At 48.9% G+C, this 13,656-nt stretch overlaps 1 protein-coding gene across 1 annotated transcript; it reads left to right on the forward strand.

Annotated features, from left to right (window-relative positions):
* Positions 1-1,341: 1,341 nt before the first annotated feature.
* cav1 (caveolin 1) lies at positions 1,342-12,609 on the forward strand. The gene is made up of 3 exons (XM_061720919.1): positions 1,342-1,591; positions 2,527-2,694; positions 10,962-12,609. The coding sequence occupies exons 1-3, from the start codon at positions 1,556-1,558 to the stop codon at positions 11,301-11,303; spliced, it is 546 nt and encodes a 181-aa protein (XP_061576903.1). The 5' UTR covers positions 1,342-1,555; the 3' UTR covers positions 11,304-12,609.
* The last annotated feature ends 1,047 nt before the right edge of the window (positions 12,610-13,656 follow it).

Consider the following 13,656-nt stretch of genomic DNA (forward strand, 5'->3'; position numbering starts at 1 on the left):
CGGCACTAATAATCCACTCTTTTACTTTGGTTTGATTTCTTTTTTTCAGGTTGATTGGTTGTTTTTTTTCTAACTAAACTGGATCTATAAATAAGGCTACATGAGTTTTACAATTTCTAAAAGAGGTTCCCAGAAATAAAAACTGAAGAAAAAACGCTGACCTACAGTAGCTGAACTTCCAGGTTTATTTAACTTCAATTTAATGACGTCAGAGTGTGAAAAGACCAATATTAAACCTTCATAGTAAGTTTACAGTACATGATCAAAATGCAGCTTTTAAGTTTCCACAAGATTAAGAGAAAAACAAAGGGGACAGATGTGGCACCGTAATTATTCAAAGTCTCCTTAGAGAGGACGATGAAAAAAGGAAAAGCAACAGTATATCCCAACTTTTCATCTGTAGTTGTCGGCCTGGATGTAAGAAAGAATCAAAACTAAAAAACAAAATGACACTGATGAGAAAATACCTGAAATATCTTGAATGTTTTGAATACAAGTCAAAGTAAAAGTGACTCACAGGAACGTTGTAAATCAGAGGTATTTCACAACAGAACATGCAGGAACCATCCACTTCTGGATAAGAATGATAGATTATTGATTACAGAGAGGTTTTAATCCTTTTGGACATTTAACCTACTTTAACAACTAACGTTATAATGATTGTTGGCGACATATCTGTATTATTATTATTGTTTTAAACGGACAATAAGCAGCGCAAAGTTGTCAGACAATTACATTCTCTCACACAAGTGATCTGTGGCCACGACTGCGCCTGCGCATAAGAGCTGCTGTTCTGACGCACAAATCCACTGAACCAACTGCACAGAAACATGTGACATAAAGCGTTTTTTATTGAGCACCAGTCTTTGTTTGGTCCTGACCATCAACTGCCCATCATATGTTCCGCTGTGTGCGCTGCTGTCACTCCGGAGGGACGAGGAGCGGCAGGAATGCTGCGCGTCCGGACGCGCGGCGGCTCCATCAGCTCCATCAGCTCCATCAGCTGAGCGTCAACAAGAGCGGCTGACAGGCGTGACGCAACACCGGCCCCAATAGTGCAGCAGATCATGTTTGTGCCTGTTACTTTATTTCTTTTAATGCCTCTTGTTCCCCCCTCTGTCTCTCCCCCGGGAGTAAAGTCTTCACACCTTGCCGTTCCCAATTAACGCCCACTTTCTCCTCGAACAAAGAGGGTTTTTGTGCGAGTTCTGGACCCTGAATAAAGTCGGCCCGGTTCCCGGTTCGGTGCCAGTCGGACCAGGCCTGAGGTGAGACGAGGCTCCTCCAGCCGGCAGGTTTGATCTGCTGGATCTGCTGTATCTGCTGTGTCTGGATCTGTCCTGTCCGGGCTCCCCGGGGACGCGCGTCCTGCTGGATCCACACACTGCGACTCCGGAGGTTTCCCCGCAAACTCCGGCGTTCCGTTTCAACCTGAGCCAAAGGCAGGGACGGGTTCACTATCACTCCTGCTTTCACGCCTCCCACTTCGCTTCCTTTATTATTGTCGTCTTGTCTGCGTGAGCGCATCAAACCCTGCACGCTCCACCAGGACAGAATGACAGGAGAACTGCGGGACGGCGAGGCGGACGAGGTACAGTATACTTACTGGGCTGTTTTTACTCATGCTCATTTCTCCCTTTTTCCTGAGACAGTTTGCCCCACCAGGGTAAATCCCATTTTCTCCCCACGCGCTGTACTTGTCGTGTTTCCCCCTCTCTTATCCCCCTCTCTCTCTGTAACTCGTCCTGTAAGCGTCTCTGACATACGCTGGGGGAATGTGGAGGTCCACCGTGGAGACATTAGCGTGTCAGCGTGACATTTTACCTGTGAAAAAACTCGCTTTTTTAATTTACGCGTCACCTTGCAGGTTGTTTCAGCTCGTAAAAGTTCGGGAGCGGAACCGTCAACCGTTTTTAAAACCTCAGATGATCCACACACTTTGATAAAAAGCAGTTCAATCCACATGCCTGCTTTTATAGTAAATACAATTGAGGCCAACAAGTTCCAGGAGGACAGAAGGGGACAGGTGTGTCTTTACGCATTCAGTTTTTGAAGAATATTGTGGAAAACCAAACATATGTTTGCGTACTTTACTCTCTCTGAACTTGTTTCCACAAAGTACATCAGATTTAAAAGTAGAAACAACACTTTTTTGTAAAACATCACACATTTATTCAAGCAAAACTCTACTTCATAGAGTATAATTTAATGTTCGGCACATGCGCTTTTACGCATTTCTTGCAAGTGTTGCCATCGCGCCAGGGGGCGGCTCCAAGCAAGTGTGTGGCAGGTCGAGATGTTGCAGCTCTCTCTGGGTGGTGAGGACCCCTTGCGGCTGAACGCAGGGGTGTGGTGCTTTACTTTCTGTTCGTTTTTAAACCCATCCCTGTTCGTGGGGCAGGCTGGTAACTCTGCAGCTCCAGTCTCCGCTCCTTCTTAACGCGCTGCGCAACGATTCCCTCCTCGTCCTCCACCTCCCTCCTTCCTCACGCACTTCTCCCTCTGCACTCTCCCGGATCTTCACAGGAGTTTCTGCACTCGCCCTTCGTCCGAAAACAGGGGAACATTTACAAACCCAACAACAAGGACATGGACAACGACAGCTTCAACGAGAAGACGATGGAGGACATCCACACCAAGGAGATCGACCTGGTCAACCGGGACCCCAAACACGTAAACGACGACGTTGTCAAGGTGAGTCGGGCTTAAAACGTTTGTTTTCGAGGCACAAGTCTTTGAAAATATGCATGAATTGCATGAATATATTAAAAAGGTGTTTCATGTGAAGGGAAAAGCGTGAGCTGTCAACCTGGTGCGTTTGCGCGACTGTGCGTCTCCGGTGCGCGCTCAGCGCTGTCACCGCAGTAGCGGCTCCAGTTTACCGTCTTTCCCCTGTTTGGAAGTCGATTTTCATTCGTTGGGAAGTTTATTAGATTATTATCTCCGAACTCAGACCAGCACGGACTGAAATCAGCTCCGGCAGGACCAAACCTTACGGGTTTCCTGTTGTTGGGACGCACTTTTTTCCCACAGTCGTCCTGACGCACGCCTCGCTGTTAGGAAAACAGGATTCTTTCCACCAGAAAGGAGCCGGGCCACGTAAATACCGGGAGTTTATTTAGTTTGAGGAGGTTAGGAGAAGCGGAGGAGTGGCGCGCCGGGAGCCACCTGACGCGCCTGGAGGTTTGGAGGTTTGGAGTTTGGAGGTTTGGAGTTTGGAGGTTTGGAGGATTGGAGGGGAGCAGTCTCAGCTCAGCTGTTACCACATCAGAGTGGGGGTCACGCTGCTCCCCTGGAGGAGGAGGACGGGTCACGGCTTTGAAATGCCGGAGTCCTACCTTTGCTAAAACAGGGAAACACCCAACCAACTCGTGGAGAGGGGAGGGGGCGGGTGTTCCTCACCACTCCCCATCCCTCTGCCTTTCCTCCCATTCTACTCCCCTGCTCCCTCCCTCCCTGCATGCCTAGCCCTGGAGCCGAAGGAACAACATATCTGTTTCCTTTCATCAGCTTGGACATCACAGTTTCCCGCAGGGGTGACTGTACTACAAACGAGTTTGACATCACAAGACGGTGCTGACTGCTCTCCTCTTTAAATGTGCTGCTTTAGTAGAGACACATTCATCAAGTCGAACTTATAAAATGTCCTAAGAGTCTTGAGCAGGCGGTTTTGGCGTGATGGCGTTTGTACGGCAGAGACGTGTCCTCGTGGACTGCTCCAGTCTTCCTCCCTGCCTCCTCTCCCTCCCAGCTCCTCCATTGTGACAGTGACTCAGACTCTCCAGACTCAGAATAGAAAGCAGCTTTATGACCCCCCCCCCTTCCCCCCCCCCCCCCCCCCCCCCCCACTCCCTAATCAAGTCAAGTGACCCCTGCTGAAGCGTTTTGACATCACAAGCAAATGTAAAAAGAAAAATGACAAAATTACAAAGAAGTGCTGTGAAGCGGCCGCTGGTTTGGTTTCAGTCATGACCGGCCCTGGAAAGTATTCCGGCTGCAGTGCAGCTGTAGGTTGTTACACGCAGTGAGACGGCGTTACCCGGCGTGGTAGTGCAGGCCTCGCTGCACAGATCGGAGGATTTCATCCCCTCTCCGCTTGGACCACATCATTCCTGGGGTTGCTAGGGAGGACTTTCAGATGGAGTCTCAGGATGTCTGAGGGAGTTTAAGATGGGAAATGTTGTGCAGAAACAGTCCTGTTTGGGCCAAATTAGTTTACACGGGGAGGTGGGGGGGGGGGGGGGGGGGCAGGAGTTTTAGATCCCATCTAGATCTCGGTAGCCATTACAGACCATGTCAGTAAAGATTACCGGGGATTTCTCTCATCCGAGGGAAGGCTAATCCGTGCAAATAGAGGGAATGGGCATGACGTCACAGATGCGACTTCACAGCGGGTTATGCCCACTGAGTGGCAGAAAGACTCAGTGACAGAAAGACTGAGTGGCAGAAAGACTGAGTGGCAGAAAGACTGAGTGGCAGAAAGACTGAGTGGCAGCGTAAACTTTCAGTTTGAGCAACTGGAAAACATCTAAACTGGGAAAGAGCTGTTGTGCGATCGACTGTACTCAGATTTAGCAAGAAATCGGAGTTATCGTTTTACAGACTGCCGAAAAATAAGCTTAAGAGAGACAAATGGGTCGCTGCAATTCACAGAAACAACTGGATTCCCGGCACCAAAACGTGGATTTGCGGTTCCCATTTTGTATCAGGTAATGTTGGATTTTTGGGTAGCTAACGGGTAGCTAAACGGTCAAATCATAAAGTTCGGTGTCCTCATCACTTTAATTTCGCCAAAAAAAAAAAGCCTTCAAGCTTTGCTTTGTGTATTTCCCCGGCGTAGAAATTAAGTACATATAAATATCAGGAAACTCGATCTTGGCCAAATATTAATGTCCATGGACCACTGGTTCTTCAGGTAACTGTACGGGTCACTGTCAAGTCCAACTGCCTTTAATTTAAGCCAATAATCGACTGTTATCCCGTCTTCTCCGCAGTTTCCCTACTAGTTGCAGCCATTTTTGCCAGTCAGTGCGAGTAAGGGGGCGTGGTCCAGTGGGGGAAGTGACGTCAATGCAGACCCTCTATAGATGTGTGATAAATGTGTGTGGTAATCTCGTGTTCCATCCCGTTAAGAGGTCGTTACCTGCAGCTGAGATGGTTCTTTGAACTTGAAAACCTCTGAAACGTGTGAGAAACCCCGAGTTTCTCCGTCAGGACCGAAGCTCTGACGAGCTCTTGGTTTAGAAGCGGTGGCTCTGAGGTTCTCTGAGGTCCTGCAGCAGCTCTGCCAAGAGGGAGCGTCGTGTGTTTGGTGAGCTGCGGTGAGAAGCGCGAGCAGGGAATCCCTCTGCAATGCATGCACACACACACACACACACACACCTGCACATGCACACAGGCGGCGCTCTGGCGGCGCTCTGGCAGCGCCAGGAACACACATTGTTCTCCTGCAGCAGCTGGCCTCAATCACCTGGCCACATCAAACGGCCTCCACTGCCGCCCGTGCACGTGGAGATCTCCGTGCACGGAGAGCCTTTTCTTTCCCCCTTGTGGGTCTTTTTATAGCGGACATTTCTGAGGGGGAGTTGTGAGGAGTTTCAGCTCCGGCTGCAGAGGAGAGAGTTGTTTACATGAATGTGGAACTACAACTCTGAGGGTGACTTGCTCCTCGGGGAGCAGAGACGTCCCAGTCGCCTCCATCCAAGAGCTCTTTAACAAAACCAGACCATAAAAAGGATGAACTGCATCACATGAATGAAGAAAAACTCCTTTAACAGACTATAACATCTTGAATTTGTATAAATATTTCAGCTGTCAATCATCTTTAAGTATATCCCCCACCCAACCACACACTATATATATATATATATATATAAATATATATATATATATATATATATATATATATATATATATATATATATATATATATATATATATATATATATATATATATGTACAGTATGCGTGTGTAGATATGTGTATGTATTATTGTATTATTGCTTATATAAATACTGTATGGAATTATATTTATTAATGACATTGCGCTAGTTTATAAAAGCTAAAAAATGACATTGCGCTAGTTTATAAAAGCTAAAAATATTTTGTGAAAAGGGTAGGCATCATAAGCTTAGGCTTCAGTCTACACCTTTTGGTCCTTGGCTTTTAGTTAAAATTGCATATATATATATATATACCAAAAAAAATATTTTTTTTTGTATAACACTGACGATTTACACCTGTACTTTGGGATATTTGTGTTGTGGAAATTGAAAGGACCAATAAACTAAACTAAACTAGGCAGTGTCCTCCGGGGACCCGCCTGGCCTCGTCAGGGATGGCCGACGGGCCAAAGATGAACGTCTGGAAATAGCTCATGGCCTTATTTACTCCATAATACGGTTGCCGTGGCGACGGGTCACATGCCGACCCCAAGACTCCATTGTTTTCATGCCGGACCTCCCACGGCACTGCGGAGGTTCAAGGACTCGAATCAGCCACCGCGCGTTAACTTGGTTGATAGACGGAAATTGAGTTAAAGTCCGTCATATGCTAAATAACGACGAGGAGGGTTTGGGTTTTACGTCACAGAGCAAAAAGTTTGGCAAAGACTGCAAGCAGATTCCTTTGTTAATCAGAGGACGACGAAAGTTCTGTGGTACCAGCTGCCGAGCGCCGCCACTCAAGGCTCCTGTCAAGTGTTTCATTACTCTGACATCGAGAGGCTGTTCTCTACCTGGTCGCACGGCTCCCTGGAAATCCTTTCAAGAGGAGCCAAACCATCCATTCAAAACGGGGTCATCGCAAAACTGAATTATGGGTCCTTGTGTGTGGCGGCAGCAGCGATGCATTCAGCTGAAGTTGTACAAGTTTCAACCAAAAACTGAGAGCTAGTCATTGAAATCATATCGGATCTCACCTGTGTCACGACTTAAGATGATCCAATTCAATTCAATTTTATTTATATAGCATCTATTACAACAGAAGTTGTCTCTAGGCGCTTTCCAGAGACCCAGAACATGACCCCCGAGCAATTATTACATAAACATAAACAATGGCAGGTAAAAAAAACTCCCCTAGTGGGAGAAAAACCTTTAGCCAAACAGTGGCAAGGAAAACCTCCCCTTTAGGAGGGAAGAAACCTGGACCAGGACCTGGATCATAAGGGGGGACCCTCCTGCCGGAGGCCAGCTGGGCAGAGCAGGAAAAGAGAAAACAGACAGAGAGAATGAAGAACAGAGAATGTAGAAGGATGATGTCAGAAACACCCGCCGGCTGCGGCCCGTCACACGTGTAAAATCAGCTTCAGCAGGTTTCCTCAGACTTTCTCTGTCTCTTTGAAGCTGTGGACTCCTGCATCTGTTGCAGAGTCTAGTTGTCATTTACTGGACCCAGATCTGCTGCTCTGGCCTCACAGCGAGAAGGTTCCCGGGTACCGTGACGTTTGCATGTTCTCCCTGCAGCCCTGAGGGCTCCGGCTGTCTCCCACGGTTACAAGACCACAGAAATGACAGTTTAAAGTCTGACAGGAGTCGCCATCGATCGAATGTTAAATCAAATGTTTTCCTCCCGATGGCGCGTAAGCAGCAGCAGCTGGACGGCTGCTGCCCCCACACCCTTCCCTCCCTGCCACGGTTGTGTTTGTGCCTCCTCGCAGAAGGGCTCTCATTTAGTCCCAATCAAAGTTTTTTGGAAACTGGCACCGAGTTTTGTCCGCTTCAAGATTTGTAGCTGTGGAAAAGTTAAATGGACGACGGGCGGGTTTTGTGGCGGCGCTCAGAGGTTTTGGCAGTTGCTCCTCATGAGTGGGGCTCTGTGCTGCAGCTGCTGCTGCTGCAGCTGCTGCTGCTGCTGCTGCTGCTGCTGCTCTCGAGGGCCAGAAACAAACAATGAACTTCAGGGAGTCACCTCCACAATCGGCATCAGCAGCAGAGCAACACCGTCATTGATCCGTTGGGGGCGGACTGGCCCGGTACCAGCATTGTCCACCTCCTCACTGGTCGTTGTAACTGCACCGATGTGCAGGACGACCCTGAAGAAGAGTAGAAGTCTAGAGGATGTTTCTGCGTTTAATCTGCCGTTGCAGATGTGGAAACTACACCAAGGACACCCATACGACCACAAGCTGTAACAGAACTGGGTCTTTTGGACCTTTTGGCTTGTTGCTTATAAAACACCAGATGTTTGTGGGTCCGTTCCGCCTTTGGTCTGAAATAAGGATGTATATGACCAGGCTGCACGTTTCCAGGGTGTAACGGCCCATCACAGAGACGCCTCTGAGCCCAAAGATGTCAAAACAGGGTCACCGCTCCTCAGTACCAGGCGGTACCAGGTCCGAACTATGGTGCTTCCCCAAAGTAATCCATTCTCCTCAGGTTTGCATCAGCTTGGATGGTTCATGTCTGTCCGTGACACATTGGGTCTAACTTCTTCTTCTAGCTTCTAATCCTGGTTTGAAGATCGCTGATCCGATGGATCGGAGATCACTGCAGCTAAAGCTTGCAGATTGCACATTTCTTCAACTGTTAAATTACATTTTGCACCGGACAGAAGAGATAAGCATGTCTATTGTGCCAAAACAATAGCAACAACAATGTAATCCTGATAACTCACTTGGTTCTGCAGAAGGGATGTAATCAGGGTTGGTGTCATCAGCAAGTTATTTTAGTGTCATCTTCCGGATGTCGGCTCACTTAGAAATGACGTATTTCAATTTTCCATTTCACTGTCGCTGCGCTGTGCCGCTGCTGGACATTATCTGCCTGACTTATTGATACCGGAGCCATCGTGGCCGCGGCAGCTCCGGCGCTGTGTTTGAGGAGGCCTGGTCTCCAGGGAGCTGTGATACAAACACTGACTCAGACGCTTGTGGAGGGGCGAGAGATGGGGAGGGAGGGAACAAGGGAGGGAGGGAAGGAGGGCGATGCCACTTCTCATTCCAGCCGGGGTCAGGTCGTGGACACCGACGGCAGCATCCCGTTAAAGGCCTGAGAGGTGTATTTGTTGGGCTTTGGGAGCCTGTGGAGGCGTGAATCCTGTCTCTCTCTCTCTGTGTGTGGAAGTATCAGCTTTTCGAGGCGTGGCGGATGCCGTACCAGCCGCGGGAGGAGAGAACATAAATCTTGCCAGATCCCCCCCCAAACCCTCCGCCTTCCCGTTAACGGCGGAGCGCAGCAGCTGATTTATGTGGAAATGATGAGTTCAGGCCGTCAGAAATGTTTCAGCGGTTTCATATCAGGGCGCTTGTGAAACTCTGGGCGGCAGACGGCGGCTGACGAGTCGTAACCGTAGCAACGAGTGCGACTTCTCTTTCTCTCCATGGTTTATTATGCCCAGTAAAGGGCTATTAGTTGTGATGGTGTAACCCGTGTAGAAGTGGTTTAAAGAAGAATATGTTTAAGAAAAGAAAAGCTTCTCCTCGTCTGTCTCGTGATTTTAAATGAACCAAAAGGTGGATTTAGCGCTACGATCGCTTCCTGTTTGACCCGTTCACACTTGGTCGTGACTGGCAGTGTGTGTTCCGTGATTATAAAAGGTCATTCTTAACCTTAACTTGACATTAAAGGAGAATTACACCGTGTTCTTTAAGTGGAAAACAAGTGGGAGATGGGAGAACGACATCACATCCGAGGTCAGATCGGGTCAAGGCGCTCCTGAAGCACAGGTCTGAAAACACAGTCGTGAACGGTACCGGCAACTCATCCTGTGGTATTATGCTCATAAAAGTGTTTTGACCTTGTGACTATCAACACCTTCTGTATAAATATACACAGCCGTTAATAAAATAAAGAAAAGCCTTCGGCTTGTTTGCACAGGGTGCAGCTTTCTTGTGTTGTGGCCTCTAAACGATCCCGAACCCCCCCCCCCGATCCTGAAACGTCCCTCTTTTTTTCTTTCTTCTTTTTTTTCCCCCTTTTCTGCATATATATTAATGGTTAATACCAAGTTTGGTAAAACTTAAAGCATATACAGGTATAGGTACAGGCATACAGGTACAGGCATTATAATCTAAACGGGAACAAGCAGATACACAAACAGCGACCATTCCAGGTCACTAAAACTGAATCAAGACTAGGCTACTGCGATTATCTGTCCCCCAAAACTAAGGGATGAGTATGTAGGTGAGCGAGCAGGTGTGTATGTCTGTGTAACTGTGTCAGTGCAAAGTGAAAACAAGGTTTTACCTGAACTGCAACTATAGTGGAGGAGGGAAGGGGCACAACCACGCCACCCGAGAGACCAGAAGTTGACAAGGAAGATTTTTGAGTTGAGGGGTGCACCTGTTGCAAATCTGAAATGAGAGAAACACAGGAAAACACATTGGGCACACAAGCCTTTGGAATCTGCAAGAGAGAAAACAAACAAACAAACAGAAACGGGAACAGGCAGAGACACAAACAGCAACCATTCCAGGTCTCTAAAACTGAATCAAGACTAGGCTACTGCGATTATCTGTCCCCCAAAACTGTGGGGTGAGCAGGTGTGTATGTCTGTGTAACTGTGTGTGTGAAAAGTGAAAACAAGGTTTTACCTGAACTGTAACTATAGTGGAGGAGGGAGGGCACAACCACGCCCACGGAGAGACCAGAAGGAGACAAGGAAGAAACCCTAAACGATCCTGAAACGTCCCTCTTTTATCCCAGTAGGCCGCCCCCTTACGGTGGGGCGAGCTTTGGCCGCCCCACCGTGGCGCCAAAGGGGCGAGCTTTGGCCGCCCTTTTCAACCGTACAGCCGTAACGGGTGGCTTTAGGGGGCGGAGTCAGGCACTCCCCTCCCCATTTACAGGCAATACCTCTTTTGAAATCGATGTTTGCGCCTGATGTCGTTTGTCTCAGGGAGGACTGGAAGGACCTGGCTCTCTTTGTTTGTTGACGCGGTGTAATCCAGAAATGACTTACCCTGCCTTTAAACAGACGACTCTCGGCCACGCTGCTAACGTTCTCCGTTCTTCCCCTGCCAGGTGGACTTCGAGGACATCATCGCTGAGCCGGCGGGGACCTATAGCTTCGACGGCGTGTGGAAGGCCAGCTTCACCACCTTCACCGTCACCAAGTACTGGTGCTACCGGCTGCTGACGGCGCTGGTGGGCATCCCCCTGGCGCTGGTCTGGGGCATCTTCTTCGCCATCCTGTCCTTCCTGCACATCTGGGCCGTGGTGCCGTGCATCAAGAGCTACCTGATCGAGATCCACTGCATTAGCCGCGTGTACTCCATCTGCGTGCACACCTTCTGCGACCCGCTGTTCGAGGCCATGGGCAAGTGCTTCAGCAGCGTCCGGATCCGCACCACGAAGGAGGTGTAGCGCCCCAGAATCGGGCTGGGGGGGTGAGGGGGGGCAAATTGAGGGAACTCAGGGGAAGAAGGAGAGGTGAGACTTGGGGGCGTGGCCACCTCACGCCCTTACCTGTCTCACCAGCAGTTTTTTTCCCTCTTGGCTGTCATGGTAACCAAATGGGGAGGGCGGGGGTTATTGATTTGGGGATTTGTTGTTGTTTTGTGCTCTTTAGTATTTTTATTTCTTTCCTTTTTTAATATTCTTCACTGTTGGCCGGCTTCACGTCTTTATCGCGTCCTGCAGACTCACCGCTGCTGCCGTTTCCGTGGCGAGCCGTAGATTTATCCGTGTGGCGAGCCGTTGCCACCCGCTGCCTCCTCTCACGCCTGTTTGTGGGGGGTTTTGGAGCCGGAGGGGTTGTGAGGGGTCAAACCGGAGACAAAGAGCGAGCGCTGCCAGGTTTCTGTCAGCCTGACTCAGCAGAAACGCAACAAGCCCCCGCTGCACAACACACGACTCACCGCCCCCCCCCCCCACTCGCCCCTCTTCCCTCCGGCCTGCACCTGCGCCCCTTTTTGTCGTCCGCCACGCCGCCCGACGGTCCTCTGGTCACTCGCTCTGCTTCGCCCCGCCCCCAAACCCCCCCTCCATCACCTCCATCACCTCCATCGCTGCAGGAATGTTCAAATATGAATTTGCAAAGCGTTTTTCTGTTTTTATTCCATCCTTTTTATTTTCCTTTGAGGCTTTTAAATCCTCAGAGCTCCATATGTTGCTGTTTTTATTTTCCTCCTAAGCTTTGAACACGAAGAACTCTGCAGGTTTAGTTTCGCAGCCGGAATGTTTTTGTGCAGAAAGCAGCGGCCTCCTCTTCGGGGAGGTGTTGTTGGTGAATTGCAGAAATTAAAAATCTCCAGAGGTAGCAGCGTGCTAGGGGCGGCGAGCTCTTGTGGAGATCCTTTCGTGCACGTCGTTGCATCAAGACGACGTGAGACGGAATAAGATGTGATTTTCAACCCAGGACACATTATTGCTTTTGTTTTCTCTGCTCTGCTTCTTGACTGTGGGTTTGATGCGGAGCAGCATCAGACGGACACCTGCCCCCCCTCCCGGAGCTGGTGTCGGGTCGGGGTTCTGGTTCATGGAGACACTAAGCTTCAGACACCTTCAGTGGGCCGGCAGTGAAACCAGAGCACCTGCCTCTCCAGAGGAGCTTTGAAGCTCTGAAGGTGATATTTTTGTAAGAGATATGTTTTGTTTTTTTTGTTTTTTTTTGCCTTCCTTGCTTCTACTGTACAATATCACGCTGTGCACATTAAAAAATATAATATGATCCAGTGGGCATTTATTTATTTTCATTATCTCCGGGATGATCGGTTGCACGCGCCTCGCCGCTGAACAGGGAGGCGTTTGTTCCTTTTCACTTGTGGTTCTTAGTCACGGCAAATCTAATTGTGCAGCGACTCGCAGCGGATCCTTGGAAAACGGTTTCCTCCGAGCTGGAAAAGAAAAGATAGCAACAACAGTAATAATAAAGAAGAAATCACCGGGAACTACTCTGCAGCACCGGAGCCCTCGGAGGCGTTTGTGTCTGAGTCGGCGCGGCCCGACGCCTGCAGTCGTGCTCGCGCTGCACAAAGGCTTTTCTTTCCAAGCCTGGCACCACGTTGCCATGGTAACCTGGGCAACAAATAAAAGTGTTGAGTAATGCTCATGGGACCGCAGGCCGTTTGAGTGGAGCCTACTGAGGGTGATTTACACGGGGAGCGTTGGGCCTGAGGGGACTCTGTGATCCGGGGGTTGGAGAGCACCGGGGTTGAATGAGCCGGGCTCTAAATGTGTTTCATTCTGCTGAAAGGTCGGAGGTCAGCGGAGCCATCGGTGGCGAAAACGAAGCTCAAAGTTACCACAAACGATCATTTCTCAAAACTCCATCCAAAGTGGAGATTTTCAAAAACTCTGTTTTCACGTTTACTTGTAAACGGAGGGAAACGGAGATTTAGGCTTCAGAACGTCACATTATGAAACAGAAACGTCACCAGCGTCATATGTGCGACCTGTGTTTACCATTTGTTTGGCCACCGTCAATATTTTCTTGTATTTTACCTGTTTTATATTCTAAAGTCACACTAAAAAGTAACTCCACTTCTCTGTCACTCCAAACGAAAGGCTCTCGTTCCGTATTGGAAGTAACTGGCAGTCAAGGCTGATTTATGGTTCCGCGTTACACCAACGCAGAGCCTACGGCGTAGGGTACGCGGCGACGCACACCGTACGTAGGCTACGCCGTCGATTTAACGCAGAACCATATTATTCAGGCTTCACATGTGTCATTTGTTGACATTTTTTTCCAGGATTCTGATTGGCTAGCATGACTTTA

This window comes from Cololabis saira, chromosome 5 (genome assembly GCF_033807715.1).
Source record: "Cololabis saira isolate AMF1-May2022 chromosome 5, fColSai1.1, whole genome shotgun sequence".
NCBI lineage: Eukaryota > Metazoa > Chordata > Actinopteri > Beloniformes > Belonidae > Cololabis > Cololabis saira.

What these genes read in the sequence shown, in the direction of transcription:
- cav1 (XM_061720919.1), top strand. Translation starts at nt 1,556, where the DNA reads ATGACAGGAGAACTGCGGGACGGCGAGGCGGACGAG. An exon ending in GGGACGGCGAGGCGGACGAG is followed by an intron (nt 1,592 to 2,526) that starts GTACAGTATACT and finishes GGATCTTCACAG; the next exon opens with GAGTTTCTGCACTCGCCCTT. An exon ending in TAAACGACGACGTTGTCAAG is followed by an intron (nt 2,695 to 10,961) that starts GTGAGTCGGGCT and finishes TTCCCCTGCCAG; the next exon opens with GTGGACTTCGAGGACATCAT.